General features: G+C 55.1%; 1 protein-coding gene across 5 annotated transcripts in view; it reads left to right on the top strand.

The window, feature by feature from the left end:
* DPP9 (dipeptidyl peptidase 9) overlaps positions 1 to 24,310 on the top strand; it is a 36,081-nt gene extending 11,771 nt beyond the window's left edge. For 3 of the 5 annotated variants that reach the window (XM_019744014.2, XM_019744013.2, XM_019744015.2), the window contains 17 exons: positions 1,449 to 1,622; positions 1,704 to 1,872; positions 2,522 to 2,635; positions 4,327 to 4,455; positions 5,600 to 5,661; positions 7,002 to 7,102; positions 8,024 to 8,201; positions 8,413 to 8,575; positions 11,088 to 11,167; positions 13,715 to 13,867; positions 14,286 to 14,421; positions 15,995 to 16,140; positions 17,146 to 17,292; positions 18,267 to 18,419; positions 19,033 to 19,175; positions 20,455 to 20,566; positions 23,238 to 24,310. In XM_019744014.2, the coding sequence (XP_019599573.2) occupies positions 1,449 to 1,622; positions 1,704 to 1,872; positions 2,522 to 2,635; positions 4,327 to 4,455; positions 5,600 to 5,661; positions 7,002 to 7,102; positions 8,024 to 8,201; positions 8,413 to 8,575; positions 11,088 to 11,167; positions 13,715 to 13,867; positions 14,286 to 14,421; positions 15,995 to 16,140; positions 17,146 to 17,292; positions 18,267 to 18,419; positions 19,033 to 19,175; positions 20,455 to 20,566; positions 23,238 to 23,330 (2,253 nt within the window). In that variant the 3' untranslated portion in view covers positions 23,331 to 24,310. Of the gene's footprint in view, positions 1 to 1,448; positions 1,623 to 1,703; positions 1,873 to 2,521; positions 2,636 to 4,326; positions 4,456 to 5,599; positions 5,662 to 7,001; positions 7,103 to 8,023; positions 8,202 to 8,412; positions 8,576 to 11,087; positions 11,168 to 13,714; positions 13,868 to 14,285; positions 14,422 to 15,994; positions 16,141 to 17,145; positions 17,293 to 18,266; positions 18,420 to 18,541; positions 18,677 to 19,032; positions 19,176 to 20,454; positions 20,567 to 23,237 lie in introns of those variants that run through there. The other 2 variants (XR_012498027.1, XM_074337624.1) reach the window with 2 other exon arrangements.
* The last annotated feature ends 2,111 nt before the right edge of the window (positions 24,311 to 26,421 follow it).

Raw genomic sequence — 26,421 nt, 5'->3', positions numbered from 1 at the left:
GGTGAGGGAAACAGGCACCGGCCTCATCATTAGGCTGCACACCATTCCCCTCAACCCCTGAGGGCCCAGCCCACCACACAATTCGCGCAGACCCTGCAGAGAAGAGCGTCCAGCTCAGGCACCTGCGTGCCACTGCCCTCCCCCTCCCCCAGGCTGTGCTCCAGCCACAGAGTCTAGGCTTCAGATAAGAACCCTTATCAAATCATCTCTTCCTTTTAAATGCCTCACCAAAGACTTGAACTAACTTGGGCCAGGCCTGTTTTATGGAGACTTGGCTAATAATGTCATGTAGCATTGGCTCGATTCTAGGGAGAAGATGGTGGGTGAGGGACTAGAGTGCCTTTTTCGTTTGTTTATGTTTGCTTAGTTTTTTCGATTATAGAATAATGACAGTACCAAGGTGTGTGTGTGTGTGTGTGTGTGTGTGTGTGTGTGTGTGAGATGAGTGACACACTCTGAATTTCTCCATGCCAACACAACAGCTCTCCCTTTTGTCTGTCCCTTTAAGTCCCCAAGCCCACGAACTTGTATTCAGGTAGCTGTTGTCACAGGGTAAGGAGAGTCTTGCTCTGGGTTCTGCTTTTTTATTTACTTATTTATTTATTTTTTGCTTTTGAAGACCTTTTTTTTCTTTCTTTTTAATATAAATTTTATTGGGGAACAGTATGTTTCTCCAGGGCCCATCAGCTCCATGTCATTGTCCTTCAGTCTAGTTGTGGAGGGCACAACTCACTGGCCCATGTGGGAATCGAACCAGCAACCCTATTATTCAGAGCTCGCGCTCTAACCACCTGAGCCGTACGGCCACCCCAGGGTTCTGCTTTTTAAAAATGTGTTTCTTGTCATTATTCTTGCTCATCTCCACATCATCTTCCGAATTCTCAGGACAACTGCGTAGTGTCCACAATGGTTTCCCTGCCTGGATGCCCCCAGCATTAGTCGTTTAGGTGGTCTCCCAAATTTGCCCTGCCCCCACCTGTGCAGAAAGTATGAATGTTTGGTGTTGAGTAGGTTCAGCTCAATGCTTTTAGCAGGAAGGGGTGGTGAAGAGGGTGGGAGGGTGTCTATAGGATTGGAATCGGGGATCAGGGAAGAGCATTCCAGCAGGGTCCTTCCCTGCTGTGGCACAGAGGACAGCCTGTCTGCCTTGTAGAGATTCGGTGGGGAAAGGGGCACAGGGAAGCCCAAAGATGGGCCGAGAGGGGAGTTGCTCCCAGTGAGCCCTGGAAACCTGTCAGCTAGCCCCCATTGTCCCAGGGCCGCTGGGCACTCTCAGGCCTCCAGGTGTGGACTCTGGCAACCTGGTCAAGGGCTGTGTTCCCGTTCTACTCAGCAGAACATTCTCTGTGGTGCGGACCCAAATAAGGTAGTCAGGGCCCTACCAGGAGTGCCCAGGGTGCCGGACCTGGCACCTGTCTGACACTGGCATCTGTCCCCGTGTGTCCCAGGCCACGCCCCACCATGGGGTCTACTCTCGGGAGGAGGAGCTCCTGCGGGAGCGGAAGCGACTAGGCGTGTTCGGCATCACCTCCTACGACTTCCACAGCGAGAGCGGCCTCTTCCTCTTCCAGGCCAGCAACAGCCTCTTCCACTGTCGGGACGGGGGCAAGAACGGCTTCATGGTGAGACCTGATCCCTGGCTGGGGGCGGGTGGCCGGGTGGCCGGGGTCCTGCCCCCCTAAGCCGGGCCTCTCTGTCCCCAGGTGTCCCCCATGAAGCCACTCGAAATCAAGACCCAATGTTCTGGGCCCCGGATGGACCCTAAAATCTGCCCTGCCGACCCCGCCTTCTTCTCCTTCATCAACAACAGTGACCTGTGGGTGGCCAACATCGAGACAGGCGAGGAGCGGCGGCTGACCTTCTGCCACAGGGGTGAGCTGGGTGGAGGGTACCAGGTCCTGGCCGGGGCAAACAGGAACCTGCACCCAGGGGTGTGGCCTGTGGGGCCAGGGCTGGGCCAGCACTCCCTGGGGACGGCCATGGTAGCCAGCAGTCCAGCTTCTAAAAAGCACCCTGCCCCCACTCCGCTCACCTGGATCCTGCTGTCACGTGCCACCCTCCCATGTGGCCCTCCGTGGCCTTCCCTGCCAGGCACTTACTGTGGGCCTCTGCTCGCTCGGCCCCTCCTACTTCCGCTCTCCTGTCCAGCTCTATGGCTCCAGCTCAGATCTCTCACCTGCTTCCCGAGTTTCCCTCACGCCCCTGCACACCAGAAGTGACCTCCCTCATCTGCAGATGTCTGCAGGTCGTGGCCGCAGATCGTGGGTCCCTGGCTCCCCGTCCTGCCCCACAGCTCCAGTGTCCCTGCTCTAAAGCTGAGTGGCTCACCCAGGAGCAACTCAGGCACTGGCCATGTCCAGGGACACTTCTAGTTGTCACAGCTGGGTGGGATGCCACTCCACAGCTCGCAGGGCCCAGGACGGCTCCACAGAGAGACCGGGCCCGACATCAGCAGCGCCGAGGGGGGAAACCTGCGCTAAACGAGACTCCTCATCTCTTGCCTGCCTCTCTCCCCGTCCAGGCTTATCCAGTGTCCTCGAGGACCCCAGGTCTGCAGGCGTGGCCACCTTTGTCATCCAGGAAGAATTCGACCGCTTCACCGGTTACTGGTGGTGCCCCACAGCCTCCTGGGAGGGTAGGCCCCGTTCCAGTCTTTAAAACGCCCTAAACACACTTCTTTTAGTAAGAGAGTCCCAGTCTGTGTGCTTTTCTGCTCTTTGCTCTTTTCACTTAAAAAATCCCTGACAACCTTTCTGTCGACATCAGTGTGTCAGTCCATCCGGCTGCTGTAACGGCACCACAGACTGGGGGCTTCTGCCCTGCAGACATTTATTGCTCAGGCTCTGGAGGCTGGAAGTCCAAGGTCAAAGTGCCAGCAGATTTGGTACCTGGTGGGAGCCTCTTCCTGGTTCATAGCCCGTGCTGCTCGCTGTGTCCTCACATGGCAGAAGGAGCACGGGAGCTGTCTGGGGCCTCTATGCCATTATATCGGGGTGGTAGCATTTAACATTTGAATTCGGGGGGACACACACATTCAGCCCTTGCAATCAGCACACAGAGAATGCTTTAATGACTACAGACGACCTGGCGGCATGAATGAGCCACGGTTTATTGAACTAGTTCCACGCTGACAGACAGTGGCTGTTTCTGCTCTTGGGTTTTGGTTTTAACTTGGTGTCCTAAACAATGGTCTGGTGAACCAGGACATCTTACACATGTCCTGGGGGGTGAGCTTCTGAGAGTCTGTCAGTGGTTCTCAGCCAGGGCCCTTTCTGCCTCCAGGGAACAGTCCACAATGTGTGGGCACATCGGGGGTTGTCATAACTGATTTTGAGCTGAGGCACTGCCACTCCCAAACCATGTGGCCTCAGGCCAGCCACTCTGCCTCTCGGACCTCCGGAGCTCCGCCTGTAAAGCAGGTGTGGAGGGGCCCCACCTGCAGCCATGTTTCTGCAGACATCTTTGGTTTGTCCACAGTGAGTCATAGGTGAGGGTACAGGAAACAGCAGATGGGGAACCTTCTCAGCAGCTGAGGAAGGAAAGGGCTGGTCGAGGAAGAATGGCTATGGGCTTCGTCCCTATGACATCCACACTGCCAGTCACGTGCTCCTTTCTGAGCTGTCACCACCTGGTGATTCACTTACTTCTCATTAGCGAACTTTGTTGTAATCCTTCTCGAACCTGTGTTAATCAGCTTGGGCTGCTGTACCACGTCCCACAGACTGGTTGGCTTAAACAGTGGACACTTCTCTTCTCATAGTGCTGAGGCTGGAAGTCCAAGACCAAGGTGTGGGCAGGGCTGGTTTCTCCTGAGGCCTCGCTCCTGGGTGTGTAGATGCCGTCTTCTCCCTGTGTCCTCACGTGCTCTTCCCTCTGTGTGTGTCTGTGTCCTCATCTCTTCTTATAAGGACACCGGTCCTATTGGATCAGGGCCCACCCCAATGAGCTCATTTGACCTTCGTCACCTCTTTAAAGACCCCCATCTCCAAATAAAGTCACATTCAGAGGTCCTGGGGGTCAGGACTTCACCATAGGAATTTGGTGGGGACATAACATAATTCAGCTCATAAAAACCCTACCTCGCCACCTCCCATGCCGTTTTGTGCTGGGAATAGCTTAGTTCTTGTCCCTATTGCACAGGGAAGGAAACCGAAGCCCCAAGAGGAGACATGACTGGCTGAAGGTCTAGTAAAGGGAAGAGCTGGGGTTCTAACTGTAAGGCTACCGCTCTTGTCTGGACCCTGCTGTGACAGAGCAGGGTCCCCCATGTGTACAGGAGGCATTTGGACTCCCGGCACCCTCAGCGGTATCCCCTGCCCCTCCCAGGTTCAGAAGGCCACAAGACATTGCGAATCCTCTACGAGGAGGTCGATGAGTCCGAGGTGGAGGTCATTCACGTGCCCTCTCCTGCCCTAGAAGAAAGGAAGACAGACTCATACCGGTACCCCCGGACAGGTGAGTTCCCAGGACAGGTGAGGTGGCTGGTCAGTGGCCTGAGTCCTTAGAGCAAGGTGACACACCAACCAGGATGCGCCCAGAGGACCCAGAGAAGCAGGCCAAGCTCGGGAACAACAGCAGAGCCAGCACCACGCTCGGTGGTGACCGGCTCCCTGCCTCGGGGCCCAGGAGGCAGTAGGAGCTGGGGGGAGATGGTGAGGGGTGCGGGCCCCATCCTGGGACGTGCCAGACACTTACCATCTTGTGAGAATACAGACTTGAGTTTGTCCCATTTCTCAAGAGAAACTGGAAATCCAAACTCATCCGAGAAATCTCCCAATTCTTAAACATCACTCAAATTATTTAAAAATACTTAGTGAACTGAACAAAATACACATGCAGACCAGATACAGCCTGCAGTCCCCTTGTTTGCAACTGGCATGGAAACATATAAAAGAGTCATTGTCACCTGCAGTGAGCACCTACTGTGTGCCTTGCTAGATAGAGCCTTCCTACAAGGTATTTCTAGCCCCCCCACCCATGCAAATGGGAAAAGTCAGTCTCCCCACCTCCCCATTTGATACCTGAGAAAACTGAGGCTCAGACGTTCCCTGCCTGGGGTGTTAGAGCCATGACGGCAGAATTGAAATTCATTGAAATAACTGGAGCCTGAACCAAACCCCACCCCTGGAAGCTTGTCTTGGTTGTCTGTACGCCTCCTAGTAGCTCAGGGCCATGGCTGTGTCACATGGGCTATGTGCCACCTTTCTTCGCAGGTGGCTTTATTACGGGTGTGTCCCGTCTTCTCAGCCAGATTTTAAGCTCTGCAAAGGCAGGCAGTTGTCTTCCTCGTGTATGTGTCCCCCCGACCCTCCCAGCAGCACAGAGTCTGATCTATGTCCTTAAACTGTAAAGAGGTTGTCACGTCACTGTCTGGAACGAGTTCCGGGCCCAGTGTGAGAAAGTTCTGCCTGAGGACTCTGTGCGAGACCAGAGAGGGTGACGTGCCCACAGGGAGACCATTGGACACTCTTCCTCCCCTTGCCCCCCCACTGCCTGTGTCACCTTTCTGTGGGCATCACCCTGCACCCTCCACCCCCACACCTGCTCTCAGCCCACGGGAGCGACACCTGCTGGGCTCACCTTGCTTTCATTTCTGCAGGCAGCAAGAATCCCAAGATCGCCTTGAAGCTGGCCGAGTTTCAGACCGACAGTCAGGGCAAGGTAAGAGGGGCCAGTGTATCACGGAGAAGCTTCCAGATGAGAAGAGTGGCTGGGGTATGTGTTGGAAGCGAGTAGATAGTTGGGCAATACCAGCAAGCTGCTCATCCCCTTCCCAGGGGCGGGTGCTCCCTTGGCCAACTGAACCTGAAAAGCATTTCCCAGAGTCCTAGTTTCCAGGCCAGGCCCTGCATCTTCCCCCCAACCCCCCTCCCAGCCCCCCGGCACTCTTCGCCTCACTCTGAAATGATAAGAGGTCCCCATCACACAGGGAGTTGTTGCTCAGGTCCCCATAGCCAGGGGGGCAAGAGAGGCTGTGGCCAAGGGGCTGTAGGGACGGAGACACCAGGCGTCGAAAGGAAACACCCCACATGTCAGAGGTTAGAGTTCAGACAAGCCGAGAAAGCCCTTGCATATTTTTGCCAAAACGCCTTCTTGTGGAATGTTTCACAGAAAAGTATGAGATAAAATACGCTTCGTTTTGTAATTTAGTGGTCGGCTTTTGTTTGGGGCACATTTAGGCCCTAACCAGATCCCTTCTCCATTCTTGACCAGAATATTCTAGCAGACGTGACATGGATCTGCCCTAAGTGGCTTTGTTTTAAACAGTCCCTGGCCCTGTCAGATGAGCAGGGTCCTGCGGGGGTGTGGGTTATGCCAGCAGAGCCGGCAGCTCAGGGATGGGGTGATGGCCCACTGGGGTGTGGATATGCTAAGGCCATGCCTGCCTCTCTCCCCATGACCCTCCTGGGAGATGCCGTGCCAGCTTCGTTTAGGCTCCAGGAAGCTGTGGCATCCAGAGGCTGTCTTGCCGAAGGCCACCTCACTCTACAGTGACAACCCGCACCAGGACCCTTGGTTTTCAGCCAACAGGCTGTCATAACAAAGCACTACACACTGGGCGGCTTAAACAACAGAAGTTTATTGTCTCCCAGTTCTGGAGGCTAAAAGTCCAAAGTCAAGGTGCGGAAGGGCTGGTTCCTGCTGAGGCCATGAAGAAGGGTGTGTCCCAGGCCTCTGTCCTGGGCCTGTAGATGGCCGCCTCCTCCCTGTGTCTCGTCACAACGCGCTCTGCCTGTGTGATGCACGTGTCCACGTTTCCCCCTTTTATAAGGACACCAGTCCTGTTGAATTGGGGCCACCCTACTCCTATATGACCTCATCTTAACTCATGACACCTGCAGCCGCTCTATTTCCAAATAAGTCCCCATTCTGAGGTATTAAGAGGCGAGGACTTCAACATACGGATTTGGAGGGACTCAGTGTACCCCGAACAGTGGCCTTCTGCTCCTGGGTAGCATGTGGTCAGGCAGGAGTGTGACCCGAGTCTGTCTTCCCTTTAGATCATCTTGACCCAAGAGAAGGAGCTGGTGCAGCCCTTCAGCACACTCTTCCCGAAGGTGGAATACATCGCCAGGGCCGGGTGGACCCGGGACGGCAAGTAGTGAGTGTGTCTGACGGGATCCAGGTCACTCACATTCGGGACCCTGGGTGGGCCACTGGGTAGAGTCACCAAAAGAAGCATTCCCTTTTCACTCACTTCCTAGCCCTTCTGCTCGGGTCAGGGACAAAGATGTCTAAACGAGGGCCCTAGACCACAGCCCGAGGGCTAAATTCTTACCACCACCTGTTTTCGTGAGGCCAAGAATGGTTTTCACAGTTTTCAGTGAGTAAGGGGGGAAAAACCTGAAGAACAATAATAGCTCATCACACTGGAAAACAGTACGAAATCCACATTTCAGGATGTGCAAATAAAGTTTTATTGGCACAGGGACACGCTCATTTACAGACTGTGGCTGTGTTTGTATTACAATGACAGGGTTGAATCGTCGTGAAGGACACTGTGTGGCCCACAGAGCTGAAATATTGTCTCATTGGCCCCTTTACACAAAGGATGTGCTTCCCCTGCTCAAAACACTTTCCAGGCCCCCCTTCCTAACAGAGACAGCTGTTGGGGGAGCCACAGGCTCTCACCAGAATCGCATATCCCTGCGACGGTTCTCTGCGATTTGGGTTTAGTTACTCCCTGTTTATGGTGACATGTTGCCTTTCCACTTACAGTCCTGACAGATCCCCATTTAAAATACGTTTAAGTTAAAAAGAAATTCCAGAGTTTTTGAAATTCTGCTCTAAGATTTTTTTGTTTTCACTTTAATCTTCTGACGCTGCTCTAAGATTTAATGATGTGAGACGTTTCCAGAAGTCGGGTTACGGAGCCCTCCTGTGTTACCCTGAACATGCATACCAACCAGGAAACCTTTGTGTGTGGCGGGGTTGCTTGGTCAGGTGTCGGTGGGGTCAGCAAAGGGGGGTGTCAGCAGCGGTCCTGTGCTGGCCCTGAGCCCCGCTTCTCGCGCCCTCTCAGTGCCTGGGCCATGCTCCTGGACCGGCCCCAGCAGCGACTGCAGCTCGTCTTCCTGCCCCCGGCCCTGTTCATCCCCACCACTGAGAATGAGGAGCAGCGGGAGGCCTTCGCTAGAGCCGTGCCCAGGAACATCCAGCCATACGTGGTGTATGAAGAGGTCACCGACGTGTGGATCAACGTAAGGGTGGGGGCGTCCCGGGTGCACCCGGGGTTCCACGACAGCCTGAGTCAGCCCCACGTAGAGAAGTGAACTCAGGCCTCCCCCTGCCAAGGAGGGAGAGTCAGCGGGGACTGGGGGGGGGTGGCCTCACGGAGCCCGAGCTGTCAGGGCCTCACCTTCCTTCGCAGGGCACAGCCCACCTCCTGACACGCCTTCTCTCTCTGGACAGGTTCATGACATCTTCTATCCCTTCCCCCAGTCAGAGGGGGAGGACGAGCTCTGCTTCATCCGCGCCAACGAGTGCAAGACTGGCTTCTGCCACTTGTACAAGGTCACTGCCCTGCTAAAGCCCAGCGGCTACAACTGGGACGAGCCCTTCAGCCCCAGTGAAGGTGAGCAAAGCCTGACAAGTGCCATTGCGCTTTGAGGCAGCCGTCTGTGGTTTGATGCAGTTTGTTCTCTGACCCCGCCCTGTATTGGAGCCGGCTCCGAGGGAGGGGGCAGATAAGGAAGAAGCCAGCCTTCCCCACACATTCACAGCCTGGCGAGGGTGTACATAGCCAGCTATGTGTTCATTCAATCAGCATAGTCATTGCGCATCTACTATGTGCCAGGCCCTTCTTATACCAGGCGTCAGCAGACTATAGCTGCAGGTCAAATCTGGCTAACTGCCTATTTCTGTAAATAAAGTTTTATTGGCACATGGTCAGGCCCATTCATGTACCTGTCATCTGTGGCTGCTTTCATGTCACGATGGCAGAGTTGAGTAGTAATTCAAAAACCATGAAAGATGCTGTCCTGGGAGTCATGAGCATGAGAAAGGAAATGCAATGGAATAAAAGGTTAGAGAGTGAGGGGCTTTCTTTCTAGAACGGGAGGTCAGGAGGATGTCTCTGGGTCATGTGCCATGGAGCAGAGAGCTTGAGGACATGGTGGAGGAGGCAGAGGCAGCCACACAAGAGTATTCCAGGCCATGGGAGCAGCCTGTGCAAAGGTCCTGGGGCAGGACTGTCCCTGACGTGTTGGAGGAACAGCGAGGAGGCACTTGCGGGGCTGGAGGAGTGAGCGAGGGGGCGAGAGGGAGGAGGTGAGGGCAGGGAGGGGACGGGGGCAGGTCGTGCAGGGCCGTGTGGGCCACGGGGGGACTTGGGCTTTTATCATTGATCTGCACCAGTTCAAAGTGATTCCTGGGTCGCGGTATGGATCATAGCCTGAGGGACGAGGAGAGGGACCAGGGACTGGGTTCAGGCAGTGCATCAGGCTGACCCACATGATTGGATTCTGGATGCACTTCCACTGCCGAGCCAACACAGTTTGTTGGTGGATTTTGGATTTGGGGTCTGAAAAAGAGAGAGGAAGGCACGGATATCTGGATGGTTTCTGGAGGTCCAGTCTGAGATGGAAAGACTCTGAAAGGAACAGTTTGAAGAGTGAAGAATCCTGAGCTGGGTTTTGGACACGTTCAAGGTGAAGTGCCCAGAAGTGGGAATGCTGTGTGGGCAGGTTCCCATGTTCAGGAGCAAAATGGATGCGTACTGGGAGTGTGGCCGTCTTGCATGTGGATGGCGTCTCAGCCTCAGGACAGGACAGAGCACCGAAGGGCCGAGCCTGGGTAGGGAAGCGGTGTGGTCTGAGTGCCATGCTGGGGCCCTTCAGGCTTGGAGCAGGGTCCCCATGGGCACTGCTGCCATCAGGGCCGGGTCATTCTCTGAGGTGGGGTCATCGACACTGGGAGGGGTTAGCAGCATCCCTGGCCCACCCACTCAATGCCAGGAGAACCCTTCCCCAGTCTTGACAATCATGGATGTCCCCAGACGTTATCCAGTGTCCCCTGGGAAACAGTCGCCCCAGGACCACCCTATAGTTGAGAGGTAGAGCCCACAAATGAGCCTGAGGCAGCCACCAGCACGGGGCAGAGACCTGAGTGAGGGTGTGTCCAGGGTGCCAGGAGCCAAGGGGAGCCTGAGCGTCAACAAATGAAGCCACAAGCTACAAGGGGTCGAGTAAGACAGGGACTGAGGAGTGACTACTGTCTCAGCATTGTCACTCAAAATGCAGCTGTCACAGGCCGGCTGAACTGTCTCCAAGGAGCATTTTCTTTGGCTTATTGGTGTTTTGCTTTACGATTTGTCTGCTAACTTCACCGCCACCCACACCTAGCGTTGGGAGATGTCACTTGGAAAGTCCTCATTTCTGCCTCTTGAAATGGGCCGGCTGAGCTAGCATTTCACCTGGTGGTTGTTGAGTAGAGCCTCCTGCTTTTGAGATGGATGCACCTGGTTTCTCATCTGCCCTTTGCGGGGATCCCCAACTGCATCCCCAGCTTGCGCTTCCTGTCACACACCTCATGCCTGCTTGATGGCAATTGAACAGATGAGAAGGCAGGACGCCATTCACTTTGGATTAGAAGGAATTGGTTCCTGAAAGGCAATATCACAGTGTCCCGGTGAGATAGGAGAACGGCCGTTTATGGCACTGGCAAGAGGAGTGTGCCCATGTGACAAGGTGGCTTTTGCAGAGGACAGTCCTGCTAGAGAGGCCCCTACAGGTGTGGTCGGTGGGGCGCTCAGCCAGGAGAATCATGGGCTTGAATCTGGGTGGCCACGGAGACTTGAGAGTGAAAGGGAGAGCAGGGTTCAGAGAGGGGTGGAGTAAGGCAGGGGGACCGGCCAGTAGAGCCATCGCCCAGGCCTGGGGGAGGGGGCCGTGGTGGCAGGAGAATGGAGGAGGGGCAGGGCCAGCCTAGGACTGAGCGGATATAAACTGGCACTTGGCAAGTTGTTGGCACCAACCTGGAGTGCGTGGGCTCGGGTGAGTTTGCTGTGGTGGAATTCGGTCTCAGTGCTTTGAGACCCATCAGCTTCGCGGGGTCCCTTTCACCTCTTTTCCTTTCCTTCCTTCCAGATGAATTCAAGTGCCCCATCAAGGAGGAGATTGCGTTGACCAGCGGTGAATGGGAGGTTTTGGCCAGGCATGGTTCCAAGGTACCAGAGACTCCATAGATGCTTGTATGCGTACGTGTGTGCTCCTGTTCCCTCCTGCCTGGAGTGCCGTCCCTGCCTGGCCCGTGCTCCCTCCGGCTCTGCTCCATCCACAGCTCCAGCATGCCCAGGGCTGCAGGGACTGCGGTGTTGACCGTCTGGACACACTCTGGGTCCAGGCAGGATACAGGGGCTGTTCTGAGTACGCATTGTTGGATGCCGATGGGTGGGGCCTGGCCCATTCTCAGCACTGCCTGGAGCTTTCATCAGTTAACCTCTTCCTGCTCCATAAAACCACTTGTCCCTGGGAGAGTGGTTTGTGGGCCTACTGTGGGATTGTCTGGCAGCTTCCGCCCAGGGCCCACCCCCCCACGCCTGCCCCAGGAGGTTTGGGAACAAAGGCAGCAGCCGCAGGGAGGATGAAGCGTACCTGCCACTGCCCCAAACACACCAGATGTACACAACTCCAGATTTTACAGAGGGCCCCCTTAATCCGACTTCCTGGCTCCCAGTGTCACACCAGCGTAAGTGCCTCCTGGACCAGAGGCAGACGTTAGAGATGTGAGCACGCATGCGTGCATCAAGCGCCGTTCCTACGGTGAGAAATGTAGCGGTCAGTAAACCTCGAGGAGTGATGCCAGTAGGACAGGCTCCGTGGATAGCGTGCTGCTGACGGTGTAGCCACACCTGCTGGAATGCTCTGTCACCCACTTGTAAGGACATCACTACAAATTGTCGGGAGAGAAGCAAGTTGTAAAAGCAGGGAGCGCAGTCCCGATTCTGTCTGCTTTCACATTTGCAGTTTGATGTGTGAGGTGAGGGTGCAGAAGCTTAGGCATCGAGAATAGAAGGGCGGTTGCCTGCTCTCAGTGGCTCTGCTGTGGTTGCAGCTGGTCTTGCTGGAGGGCTCCCCCGGCCCATAGTCTAGCCCTTCCCCTCACTAGGCTGGGAAACGGAGACTCCATTTCCTCATCTGTGAAATGAGAACATCCAGTAGCTCTGATTCTTTCATCTTGACGGCCAGTCTCTCCCTCAGCACTGCTGACATCTGGGCCAGGTCACTCTCTGTGGAGGTGTCCTGGGCACTGGGGGGTGTTGATCAGCACTCCTCGGCCCCACCCACTCTACACCAGGAGCACCCCCAGTCGGGACAAGCACAGATATAAGACATGGCCAGGTGTCCCCTGGGGCAGAATCTCCTCGAGTAAGGATCCCGCTTTAACGTAATTTGAAGCCCTTGGCACGCATAGCGTGTGGCAGACAAGCCCGTGTTACCACCTTCCTCTATTACTGTGACCATTTTACTGTTAACGTGCCTTTTTACCCAGAAATTAGAAAAACAGCAGCAGCAGCATTTTAAAAATTAAAAAAGGAAAAGAGTGATCCTCTGACGTCCCCGCCTGAGACCGTGTGCTCCCGGCCTGTTTCGGCGCCCCCTCTAGAAGGCCATGGCCTCGGTGGGTCCCAATGCCTGGAGAGTGCCTCCTTTCCCGTTTCTGCACCTTCTCACGTTGTTCTCATAACTCCATGTCGTTTGGGGTTTTCCAACGACATCCTCTATTTCTGGAAAACTTGCATTTATTGAAAAAGTACAGTAACAAGGAGTACATCAGTGCTTGTTGTAATAACTGAGTCATTCCAGATAAGACTCAGCTCAGAATCCCCTTTAATCCTCACCTCGAAGCGCCATAGTCTCGTCCCCTCCTCTGAGATGACCACAGAGGGAAATCACTGCAGACCTTTCCTATTTGCACGTGTCATTTTAGGAGGTTTGTAAAGGGTTTTACAAAACAGAGTTTTCCATGGTCACAGAATTGTGCCCCAGTTATGGGACCAGTCCCCCCGTTCTGACCTTCACGTTGTCGCCTTCCATTCATCTTTGCTCGTCTTTCTCCTTCCATTTTGAAATCCCTCCCCAGGTAAAGTTCCCGGGCACAATTCCTAAGGGGCACAATTGCCAGTGCAGAGGACACATATTTCAGTGTTTTGCACCCATGTTGCCCAGTTTGCCACAGAAAGGCAGTGCCTATTCCAGCCCCAGAGCAGGGTGCTTTCCTCTCCTGCTGAGGGCATCACCTAAGAACCACACAGGGATCTAATGAGGGTTCCCCTAACAAACTGGTGGGGCAGAGAGCGCCACCTCTTAACCCCACGCATCTGGCTCAGAGGGGTGGGCTGACCCCACTTGGGACCAGAGCCTGGGGTGGCAGGCCCTTGGGCCCAGCACAGCCCCTCCCTCAGCCTCTGTCCAAGGTACGTGTTGGGCCCTGAGCTCCCACCAACCGCTCTGGCACACCTGGAGGAGCTGTCCAGTGTTCCGATTCCAAGTCGCCTCAGGACGTGCGGTTAGCCCAGCTAGATGAGGGGCGGCTCCCGCCCCACAGGGTCTGAGAAGTGTGTCTCCCCCAGACCCCCCAGACACTTCTCCAGCCACCTAGGGGGAGAATGGTTCCCTTGACCGCAGAATGCTGGGCCTTCCCTGTGGGGCAGGGAGAGGGGTGGGGCCGTGGGAAGGCAGACATCTCACCAGGAGCTCCTCTGCTTCCACAGATCTGGGTCAATGAGGAGACAAAGCTGGTGTACTTCCAAGGCACGAAGGATACGCCCCTGGAACACCATCTGTACGTGGTCAGCTATGAGTCAGCCGGCGAGATCGTGCGCCTCACCACGCCCGGCTTCTCCCACAGCTGCTCCATGAGCCAGGTGTGCACTCCCCCAAGCCCTGATGTGCCCGGCGCCATTGTCCCTGCACCTGCCTTTAGCCTCGCAGAACATTCTAGAACATCGGGCAGCAGCTACCCATCTAGGGAAAGCACTTGGTAGCAGTTTGCTGACTGTAGAACCAGTGAGATGAGTGGGCTGTGGTATCAGAAGGTTCTGGTTTTGAGTACCTGGGGCCCTTGGCCTGGGGACAGATTCCTCTGGGCCTCAGTTTGCTTATCTACAAAATGGGGGTGATGTTAATAATAGCCACACCACGTGGGTGGAGTTTTGAGGTTTAAATGAGCAAGCCCACAGGGTAAAGATGGTAAACATTCAGTGAAGGTTGGTGTGTGATGAGGCGAAGGGTGCAGAAGTGGAGGGGAGAGGAGAGGTGCTCAGTGTCCCCATCTTCCCACAGAATTTCGACATGTTCATCAGCCACTACAGCAGCGTGAGCACACCGCCCTGCGTGCACGTCTACAAGCTGAGCGGCCCCGATGATGACCCTCTGCACAAGCAGCCCCGGTTCTGGGCCAGCATGATGGAGTCGGCAAGTGAGTACCCCCAGACCCCCCAGTACCTTGGCCGAGTCCTTCCCCGTGGGAGCCATAGCTTGTGCGTCTGTAAAATGAAATGTGGCCCTATTAAGAAATGCTTGTGAGTAGAGCTGACCTGGTGCGTGCAAGGCAGGGCGCAGCCCAGAGCCCTGCCTGCTCAGCCGCCCCAGCACCCAGCCCCTCCTGGGAGCCCCGAGAGTCCATCATGGAACATGGCCACTGGCCCCAATTGTCCTGTGGGCCCTGCCACCTGGGACTGTCTCATTTCCACGCTGCAGTTAAGGACTGCACCGCACAAAGCCGACTGTTCAGGAGCCAAGTCTGCCAGGCACAGCGGTCCCTGTAGGGGCATCCTGTCCTCAGCGCTGCTGTCTCCAGGGGCACAGAACAGATGCTCAGGAGCCTTTGTGGAAGGAGCCGGGCTCAGTCACAAGTAGGGCCTCGGGGAACAGGAGGCGGATTGTTGGTTTGTTCAGGAGCCTGGAGGTGACCCCAGGTTCCAATTCAGAACCATGGGCAAGTCACCTAAAATGTTCCTTTATCTACAAAACGGTGCAGCGGCATTCGTAGAATGAATGAAAATCAAACCCTCAGTCCAATGCACACAGGAGTCGATCCCTGTAAAGGAAGCCCTTCCCTGAGCCCAGCCCTGCCACTTGCTAGATTTCCAGACATTCTAGGAAATAGGCCTTGGCATTTGTAGAGTGTTTCACGGGCTAACAAGCATCTTGTTACATCATCACCCCTTGGAACCTAAGTAGATAAAAGGCCTCTCCACCCAATAGCTCAGGCCCTGACTCTCCCCGCATCACTTGGGACGTGTCGGAGTTGGACCCTCGGCCCTGGTTTTATAGACGAGGAATGCTCCTGACGCCCAGCCCTGCGTTTGCAGGCAGATAGACTCGGGCACCATTTCCTGAACATGCCGATTGTACTGTGTTTATAGATCACCTCTATGAACAGTTAGCAAACTACAGCCTCGGGCCATATCCCCACGTGCCCTGTATTTATGCATCATCTGTGGCTGCCTTAGGGCCCCAACCCCAAAGCTGAGTTGTTACTACAGAGACACAGATGTCTCCTTGGCACTTAAAGCCGAAAATACTCTCCAGCCCTTTCTAGAAAACATTTGACAGCCCCTGACTGACGTTACCACGTACTTATTTAACTTTTAAATCCACACTGTTTGTCTGAATAATTTTATCTTAGACAAAACTTCTCCTCACCAGCATCATTGGAACACCAGTGTTGTTTTGCAAAAACGAAGGTAACCATAAAAATCAGAGAGATGCAGACCATGAAAATGGCTGTTAGACAAATGCCAGGACTGTTGTCACCTCCATGGGTGCTTAGCCAGCATGGAGCTGCAGGAGCTGGTTCCAGCCAGGCTGTGGCCTGGCCAGCGCTTACCCACAGGGAGCAGTCACTTCCTGCCCTCAGATTCTGATTTAAACTCAGGAAGTACAGGATGGGGTGCCTCCAGGCCGCCCTCTGCGGCTGGGGGCCACGCAGTGGAGTGTGGGTATCGGCCAGCTGTGGGCTCCCACTCAAATAGCCACTGTCTCTGCAGGCTGTCCCTCGGATTACGTGCCCCCGGAAATCTTTCACTTCCACACGCGGGCAGACGTACGCCTCTACGGCATGATCTACAAGCCGCACGCCGTGCAGCCAGGGAAGAAGCACCCCACGGTCCTCTTTGTGTATGGAGGCCCCCAGGTGGGTGCCGGCCCTGCTCCCCATGTGAGCCCCTCCTTCCATGCCAGGATTCGGGTGGCTCACTCCATCTGCACTGACCACACAGGGCTCCCGGGCCCTTCGCACTTCTGCCTTTAGGTCTCTACGTACCATATTCTCCTGGATGACCTCCCCCTCCCCCTTTCCCTGCTCGTGCTCCCTTGTCCCTTTGGGAAGCCCCGCTGACCCCCATGTGTTCATTTGGGCCACCAGCTCAGCAGTGACCCACTCTCACCCCTCGTCACCAGCATGGCGACAGAGGTAGCCATGGGCCCTAGGCCCAGTTCTCTGAGAAGGGTACAGGCCAGCAGATTTGCAGATTTGGCTGGCAGATTGGCAGGTGGGTCCAGCTAAGACAATAGTTCTCACTTGTGGTGTTCTCTCCCTCGGGAAACTAGGTGATGTCTGGAGACATCTGTGGTTGTCACAGCTGGGGTGGGGGGTGCTCCTGGCGTTGAGTGGGTGGAGGCCAGGTATGCTGTCAACACCCTCCAGTGTCCAGGAGCCCCCCCCACACACACACACACAGAATAATGAGGCCTCAGATATTAACAGTACCAAAGTGAGGAGCTGCTTCAGGTCAAGTTAGAGAGTAACTGCCGCTGCCACTAACCCACCTCCCTCCCCCACCAGGTTTTATGTCTCTTTAGAGATAATTGAATAGAAAAGAGGCAAAACATGGCTGAAGAAATACAGGCGGATTCCAGGCAGGGCCCAGCTGAGAAGGGAGTGTAGTGTGAGTGGGGCCTTCCTCTCTGTAACATGTTCCAGGCACAAGACCTGGTGCAGCATGGGCCCCGATCCAGAACCCTTCCGGGCCCTCCATAGCCTTCACAATAAAGTACAGGCTCTTTGGTTAGGCTGTAAGACACCCTGGCTCTGTCCCGCTGGCCTCTGGCCCGCCTAGCCCATCCTGCCTGGCATGTCGTGCTAGATTTCTCACCGTTCACCCAAAGCCCACATCCTCTCTTCACCTTTCCCCCGCAGGTGCAGTTGGTGAATAACTCTTTCAAAGGAATCAAGTATTTGCGGCTCAACACGCTGGCATCCCTGGGCTATGCTGTGGTTGTGATTGATGGCAGGGGCTCATGTCAGCGAGGACTTCGGTTCGAAGGGGCCCTGAAAAACCAAATGGTAACTTCTCTTCCCAGTCTCCGCGCCCTTCCTGTGTGGTGAAGGAAGATCTGGGGTGTGTTGATTGGTGGTTTGTTGTTGGCCCTAGGGTACCTCCCTCAAGGAACATTCTGGCCAAGATGCCAGGTGCAAGTGGGGTGGCCTTTTGGAACCACAAGAAACATCTGCTTTGTTGCTCAGCTCTGAGCTTTGCCCTATGGGGAGACAAGTATACACCCATCCCACTGGTGCCTGAGACCCAGACACAGCCAGACATGGCATAGGCCCAGTTGGCAGGAAGTGCCAAGGGCTGGCCCAGACAGGGATTGGTAGCTGTAGAAGTGGTGCTAATGGTGATGGCGGCGGTGGTGGTGGTGGTGGTGGTAACGGTGGTGGTGGTAGCGGTGGTGATGGTGGTGGTGGTGGTGGTAACGGTGGTGATGGTGATGGTGGTGATGGTGGTGGTGGTGGTGGTAACGGTGGTGATGGTGATGGTGGTGATGGAGATGTGATGGTAGTGAGACAGGGGATGGTAATGCTGCTGCTACTGATGGTGACGATGGTGGTAGTTGTGGTGGTGGTGACTGTGGCCATGATGGCGGTGGGGATGGTGATGGTGATGGTACCAGCTGTTTATTGGGCCTTAGTATGTTCTGGGCCTTGGAATGCACACACCATTTCGTGTCACCCTCACACCCGCTGTAAAATGGGTCCTATTCGGGTTAATATGCTCATTTTTGGGGCCCAGAGAGGGGATATGACTTTCTCAGAGTCACTCAGCTAGGAGGTAGCAGGGTAGGGTTGGTGCCAGGCCGCCTGTCTAACCACCACCCCAGAGAGCAGGGAAGGTGTGAACAGGGCCTGGAGAAAGTAGTATCTTCCAGAAAGCTGCTTTGATCCAAGAGGAAGAGGGCTCCCCAAAAGGGACAGAAGTGAGATAGCAGTGCCCAACCCCGGGAGGAGGCCACTGAGAGGTACCTGGCCTCGTCCCCCAGGGCCAGGTGGAGATCGAGGACCAGGTGGAGGGCCTGCAGTTTGTGGCCGAGAAGTATGGCTTCGTCGACCTGAGCCGGGTGGCCATCCACGGCTGGTCCTATGGAGGCTTCCTCTCGCTCATGGGGCTGATCCACAAGCCCCAAGTGTTCAAGGTGGGTCCCGCCCCCGCCCCCGCCCTCCTCTCTGCCGTCGCCCGCCCGTGCCCCTCGGAGCCCGCCCCCCTAGGGGAGGCATCTCGGCAGGGGCCTTGCCACGTGGCTGTTTCTCCCCGCAGCAGCCCCACGGGGCCGAGCCCCCCTCCTCATTGCCCGCCACTGCTGACCCCAGGACGGCATCCGGCTGCACAAAACCCCGCCAGCAGCTCTCTGTGGGAGGCTGAGCCCGGGACCCCGGCCTCGGATGGGCAGAGGTGGGGCATGGTGTGAAGAGCGTCGGGGGAGGGGCCCCCAGGCCGGCGGCACTGTCCGGGCACCGCGGGGCGGCGATGAGGAGGAGGAGGCAGGAAGGCAGTGGGACCAGGGAGGGGCCGATCCCGGCCTCAATGCACCCGTTCAGCTCACCCGCCCTCCCTCAACAGCGCACAGTCCATGGGGACACACGGTCTGAGGGCCCCTCCCTGCCAGCCCCCGTGTGCATGCCCGCTCCTCATGTCCTCCGGGAGGCCCCAGGACAGCCAGCTGAGCGCAGACACCTGGGAGCTGACCCATGTGCGTGTATTTCTCTCCTCTCTCTCTCTCTGCCCTGTCCGTCTCCTGTGGCCCTCAGGTGGCTATTGCAGGCGCCCCCGTCACCGTCTGGATGGCCTACGACACAGGGTACACGGAACGTTACATGGACGTCCCGGAGAACAACCAGCTCGGCTACGATGCGGGTTCCGTGGCCCTGCATGTGGAGAAGCTGCCCAATGAGTAAGGCTCCACCTTCCCTGGGAGTGCCTGTCACTGAGGTCCCCTCACCCCTGACACTGCTCCTGTGGCTTCCACTCCTCCCTCTCTCTGCTTGAGCCTTCAATCCCCTCCCGCAGCCCTCTCCTCTCTGTTCCTCACAGGAAGTGGGCACCCCAGCCCTGCTTTCAAAAAGATGGAAGGCAGGTTCTAGATTTGCACCACTGTGTGCGAGGGCTACCCTCACCTCCCGAGCACACGGCCTACCTGGGCTCATCAGTCAGTCTTGAACCTGAACAGCCCTGTCCTGTGGGTTTTGACAGTTTGGATTTACATGGTTGTAATATCCGTGTCCATGAGACCAGCTCAATGTCCCTTGTCACACTTTCAGCATTGGCAACTGATTCTCTGATTGAAAGAAAACAGTGTTGCCACTTTCTGCTGTGGCTCTCCGAGTACACAAGTATGCCCAGGTCCCATGACTTGTGGGGGTGCCCATCATAGGCTGACCCCACCTGGGTCCCTCTTTCAGCAAGGCTACTCTGTGTGGTTTGGAGTGTGGCCTGGGCTTCCTGGGGACGCTTATGTGCAGCCAAGTTTGGAACCCCCAGCTCTAGACCTGTGCCATCCAGTGCGGAAGCCACCGGCCACACGTGGCCACTTAAATTTAAGTGCACATTCACTCACATCCACTGAAGTAATAAACCCATCGAGACAGATACAGAGGGTTAGTTGCCAGGGGATGGGAGTGACTGCTGCTGGGCACAGGGTTGTTCCTTTGGGGTGATGGAATGTTCTGGACCTAGATAGAGGCAATGGTTGCACAACCTTGTGAACGTACCAAATACCCATGAACCATTCACTTTAAAACGAGATGATTTTAGACTGTGTGAATTTCACTTCAATAAAGTATTTTTTTTTATAACCAAAACATTAAAAAATATAGTTCTTTGGCCACTCTTGCCATATTTCAAGTGCTTAGTAGCCATGTGTGGTGATGGTGGTGATGCTAGGACTACATTGGATTGGGCAGGTCTAGAATATTCCATCATCCCTGAGTGCCTCGGGGTGGCACTGCTCTAGAACTTTCCCTGTAGCTTAGGGCTTTTCACACATGGCCACACACACCCTTCTCCCCTCCTTGCCTAGAAGGAAACGAGGGGGCCTCCCTGACCCACCAGTCACGCGCCCTGGCTTTCCATTCCACCACTGACCCAGGGCTGGGGAGGGCCTCTGGGACGAACTGCCCCGGGGTGGGAGGAGAGGGCCCCCACTTCAGACCCTCCCCCGCTTTGTCTTCCAGGCCCAACCGCCTGCTCATCCTTCATGGCTTCCTGGATGAGAACGTGCACTTTTTCCACACAAACTTCCTTGTTTCCCAACTGATCCGAGCAGGAAAACCTTACCAGCTCCAGGTGGGTGGCTCCTGGACGCTTCCGGGTCCCTCCCAGAAGCCGGCAGGGTGGGCAGCACGATCAGGGCGGCGTCACCTCCCATTGCATTTGCTGCCTCTCCCAGAGCATCTGTGGTCACCCTGCACCGCCAGCCTCCACCCCCACCCTGGGCCCCCTGGGTCCTGACATTCTTTCATCCTTTATTCAGCAATCATGCATCCCGGTCTGTGCTGCCCTCAGTGCGGGGAACAGCGAGGGAACACGGCCAAACCCACCCCAGCCCAGGGCCTGCTAGAGGGAGGTCGGTGCTGCCAAATCCCGCAGGCATACGTTTTATTTTAAACGAAGAAACTGGGTTTGGAGGAACTGTCCAGAGTGCTGAAAGCATCCAGGTGGAGGGTTACCTTAATAGAGGTGTCAGAAAATTCACAGAAGAGGTGATATTTAAGGGTGCTCAAGAGTGAGTGGGGAGTCAGTCAGGCCGAGAAGGGATGTGTGAGTGGAGGATACCAGACACAGGTAACGAGTCGGAGGAAGGAGCCTGGGGACAAAAGACCAGGGTAGCTGGTGAAGTAACCTGGGGACGAGTTGAAGACCAAGGCAGGGCCACTGGCTGGGGCCTCAGGTGACAGATGGGGCGTTCGACAAGGGGCAGAGCCTTGGTGGGCCGCTAGACTTTGGCATTAAGGGGGTGGGTCTTGGATGAGGGGCAGAGCCTCGACTGGATTTTGTTCTAAGGATGAGGAGACATGTACAGACCTGGGAACGGACTGTGACCGCTCTATTTGTCATGTGACCAGCATCCCTCTGGCTGCGCTATAGACAGGGGCCAGTGAGACATAAGCCATAGTCAATTGTCCTGGCAGGAAAGTGGCCTGGTGGATTCTGGAGGTCGGAGGGACAGAGTCGATCACATGCTGCCACCACCATATCTGTGCTTCCCAGATGCCTCCGTGCTCTCTCCTGTCAGGGGAGCCCCATCACTGAGGGTCACAGGATGGCGGCACAGGCTTCAGGGATCTGTGACTGGACACCTCCTTGCTGGACATACAAGTAGCAGGAGGGAGGCAGAGCTCCGGGGGCGTGCAGAGCTGTTGGAGTGCCTCTTGGCAGCCCCCACCCCCAACCGCACATGCCCCTCACAAATAGGCCAGAGGCAGCAGCAGAGCAGGGTGAAGGTCAGGGGGCTCAGGATGGAGCCTCGGGTGTCTGGAGCCTGAAACCCTGAGCTGGGTGCCTGGGGTAGCCGCTCCCTCCCGTGGGGCCTTAGGTGGCAGGTCTGTTAACCTCAGGCCTTGCTTCCTCATCTTTGAAATGGGCACAATAGGCTGTGAGGGCCAATTGAGTTCTCAGGGAAAGCATTTAGCACTCGGGGTGGGCCCAAAGTCCAGAGCCCCCACCTCCCTGGGGGAAGCTGAAAGAGAGATGAGACACTGTTGGAGGGGGGAACAGGGCACTGTTTGAGGGAGATGGATGGCACCCCACTTTATGGTTCAGACAGTTTGTTCACCCATATTTGTCATAGGCCAGGCCTGGGCTGAGGGCTAGGAGCACAGTGAGGAGCCAGGCAGACCTTCTCCCTACCCTCACAGCCCAGGAGGAGGAGGAGGAGGAGGAAGTAACTAGGAGCCAACGTGGCATGAAGGAGTGGGTGCATTGGGGTCTCTCAGGCAGTGCCAGTGCCCCAGGTGGGGAAGGCTTGGGGCCTGTGAGGATGCAGGAACAGCAGGGACCAGGAGACCAGGTCTGATGTGAGGCTGGCAAGTCCTTGCAGAGCTCTGAGCTGGGGTCAGTCTTGTGATTCATCCAGGGATGGATTAAAGAAGGCAGGTGTGGAGGAGGGGAGAACTCTGGGCAATTTGATGCATTTCCCTGGTAATGGGCTAGGGCAGTGACATGGGCCCAGAGAGGAAGGAGTAGTATAGTTCAGAAACCCATCTCACCGGCAGGAAGAGGCGAGGAGTGGGCTTCCTCGTCCTGGTACCAATCAAGTTCTTTGGGAAAGTCTGGAGCAGGTTTTATGCCTGTCCCATAAGCCTCCAGGGCCCATCCGGAAGCTCTTAGAGTGTGGGAGTCCTCGCTTCATGGCCAGAGAGAGGCAGGACCTGTCCTGCTGTTGCTGTCTACCTGGGCATCTCCTCAGCCAGGTCTCAGGCACTGGGTGATTTTTAGGGTGTGGCCCTTGGAACCAACGTGTCGCTGCCCCTCTGTGGGAATGATCCCTTTGCAGTGGTGAGCAGACCCAGGAAACACTTGGCAAAGCTTGGGAGGAGGCCGTGCTGGGGGCCTTGACGTGTGCAGCCCACAGGTGGCCTTTTGGTAAAGTGGACATGGCTCCTGAGGTCTGCAGTCCCACCACCTCCACCGGGATGGGTTCATTGCACCTCCCTGGGTTTTGGGGGACAGAGTGGCAGTACCGTTTCTTAATCTTTCATACATGTAAGTGCTCTGCGTTTTAAGAGAACCCCGCAAAGACCCTGCAAAGTTTGAATACCCCGTTTTTGAGCGGGCTGGCTGTAGTCAGGGAGGTGGTTACTTACCCAGAGTTCCACAGCAGGTCAGCCAGTGGGAGGGAAGGATTCAAACCCAGGTTTTTCAGCTCCAGAGCTTGTGTTCTGTCTTTGGAGGGGGAGGGGGGATTCCAGGGTGCAGAGTCCCGGTGCCACCACTCCTGCCTTCTCTGTCCACCCAGATCTACCCCAACGAGAGACACAGCATCCGCTGCCCCGAGTCCGGCGAGCACTATGAAGTCACGCTGCTGCACTTTCTACAAGAACACCTCTGAGGGCCTGCGCCCACCGCGGCGCACACTTAGAGCACAAGTGGCTTCACCGCTGCCACCACCGCCAGGGGGACCAGGCGGAAAAGACCGAGTGGACCCACAGGCCCCCTTGAGGTGCCGTCTCCGCGGACCCCACTGGACAGCCCCGCCCCAGGCCCAAGCTGCCGCCTTCACACCCCAACGCCTTTTATCATTTTTTAAAATGCTCCTGGTTTCTTTGCCTGCTGCTTCTTGGTTGTCAGGATGGAGAGATGAGGCCGCCACCCACGAGGCACTTCCTAAAGCCATCCACTCCCGTCCCCATTGTCGGGAGTGGGAGGCCTGAACTCCACCGGGCGCTGGAGACACCAGGTCTGCCGCCTGGGCCCTGACCCGGCTGCCGCGCCCAGCACGGAAGCATGCAATTGCCTTTTCTCCCTACCTGCCCCACTTCCTATTTGTGTTTTGTTTGGGGGGACGTTTTTCATAATTATTTAAAAGACAGAAAGCAAGGGGTGCCTAAATCTAGAATTGGGGTCTGTTGCTGGGCAATGGGGTTCAGCCCAGCCAGCGCCCGGTGAGCCACCTCTTCCGAAGGCGGGAGTGGGGGGTGATGCAGCAGCGGGAACAAGGGAGGGCAGCCCTCCTGCGCCCGCCTCTCCCCAGCTTTCAGGCAGGCTCTGAACGCGGTCAGCTCCGGTCTGCTGGCCAGTGGCTGCTGCCCGCTCCTCAGCCCTGTGGCTACACGTCTGCCTGGCCCGCACAGACCAGGTTCCAGGGTTGGGAGTGGAACCATCCCCACCTCAGGGTTATCCTTACTCCTTCTTTTCCCTCCCTGCCAAGAGTTCTGCCAGGGGCGGGCAAAAAAAAAAAAAAAAAAACAGAAACAAACCACCTCTACATATTATGGAAAGAAAATATTTTTGTCAATTCTTACTTATTCTTTTATAATTATGCGTGTAAGAAGTAGGCTCATTAAACGATTCCAGATGGAAGCGTTGCCACTTTCCTGAGGTTCCTTCTTAGCCCTCCGCTGGTGATGGGGGCCTTTCTGAGTGCGTGGGGTCCGGGAGGCAACTGAGCCAAAGGCCTGGTGGTCTTTGCAGTCAGCCTGGGGTGGTCTGGTACAAAAGGGGGCAGGGGCACCGTGCCCAGACTGGAAGATGCCCCATCCCTCATCAGAGTGGCCCAGTGAGGACAGTCCAGAGGTCCTGATGAGTCACTTAGGGACCCAGCATAGGATGTGGCCAGGGCCACAGCACGACCTGAGGGGAGCACCCTGGCTGGTTGCTCTGTGGGCCCCCATTCCTTCGTTTTGCAGGTATGCTTGTCTAGAGGCTTGATTTGGTATTTGGGGGTCAGGAAACCCCCTCTTCATGTTTGTCCCAATAGCTGAGAGACCTAAAGACTGGAAACTGTGTAGACATCCTTCGTGGTATTTGAGTATCTAACAGCAGGATGGTCTCACCAAGCACGATCCCCCTCTCCGTCCTTTGGGAGGCTCAACTTTTATTTTTAATGGTCTAAAAAAGTAAACGTAGTGCAGAAGGCTATAGAGAGGAAGGATGCCCTCCTTCCCAAGAGGTAACCCCTGGGTTGCCTCTCTTTTTAATAGCTGCATTCTATTCAGCTTTGTGAATGTGCCATAATTTATTTTACTAGGCACTTATCAAGGGATAACAAGTTATTCTGGGCTTTTTGTCTCAATCAGGTCAGCAGGCTTTGTCTGTAAAGGGCCAGATAGTAAATATTTTGGGCTTTGTAGTTTGTTGCAACTACTCAGCTCTGCCTTTGTAGTTCAAAAGCAGCCACTGACTATATGTAAATGAGTAGATGTGGCTGTGTGCCAATAAAACTTTATTTACAAAAACAGACGCCTGGCTAGATTTGACCCACAAGCTGTAATTGGACAACCTCTGGTAGAAATGATACTGCAACCAATAGCTTTGTACATATTTTGGGCATATGTTTGAGTTCATTGGGTAAATTCCTAGAAGTATCAGAAGGCATATTCAGTTTTAATTTTCAAGAATATTGTCAAATTGCCTTCCAGTGTACACTGTGCTAAGGGGATAATTGTGCCTGTTTCTTCATTCCTTCACCCATACTATGTGTTGTCAAACACTTTTATCTTCGCCAATCTTAGAGGTGAAACATGGCATCTCACTGTAATTTGAACTCAAATTTCTATGTGTAGGAATATTTTCACGTTTCAAGACACTTCATAGTAATCATTTGTCTACCTTTCTTTTGATCTATTGGCCTCATTGATTTGTAGACACTCTTTATATATGAAGGAAACCAGTTCATTGCCATACATGTTTTGCAAATTGAACTATGTTACCGATTTTAAGATGTTGCATGGGTAGGAAACAGCCAATGAATTTTTAAACTCTCAGGGACAAGATGTCTCTCACTTAATCCACTGTGAAATAAAGTGGGGAGGGACCTAGTCAAAATCACAGAATGATAGAAACTGGTGACAAAGGGGACACCGGGGTCGCCCCAGGAGACTTGGCAACTGGCACCCCTCAATCATCTCAAAGCAGGAACTGCCCCTTCATCAGCACCTTCTATCCCTACCTCGTGCAGTCAGCACTCAGATCATCATGAGACGGCATCCATTGGCCAAACGTCAGCCGTATTCCTGCCCTGACAGGTCCAGAAAGGGAAGTGGGGTGCCAACAGGAAGGGGGAATGGATGATGGGCAGCTACAATGGGACAAGTGTCTGCTGACAGGTCTTTGTCTCTCCGAGGTGGCAGGTGAGAAGTTTCTGTTTCTTCTAGGTTGATACATGGCCACTTGTTTTTCTCACACTGGTGGGTTACTGTCAGCAGGAGGGTCCCTGATGCTGTTTAAGGTTCCCTGTGCACGTGCTTGATTCCTTTCTTGGTGGAGGTGCTCATCTCCCCTAATTGGCCGGAACCCATATGCAGTAGACATGAAACCCTGTGTTATATCATATCTGTTGCAGATATTTTCCTGATTTTTCATTTGCCTTTCAAATATGTTTATGGTACTTTAAAAAATAACTATGCGTATACACACAAAGGAAGTTGCAAAAATAATAGAGTCCTGGCCGGCCCGGTGTCTCAGGCGGTTAGAGCTCCGTG

This window comes from Rhinolophus sinicus, linkage group LG07 (assembly GCF_036562045.2).
Source record: "Rhinolophus sinicus isolate RSC01 linkage group LG07, ASM3656204v1, whole genome shotgun sequence".
Taxonomy (NCBI): domain Eukaryota; kingdom Metazoa; phylum Chordata; class Mammalia; order Chiroptera; family Rhinolophidae; genus Rhinolophus; species Rhinolophus sinicus.
This window is presented reverse-complemented; position numbering and strand designations above follow the sequence as displayed.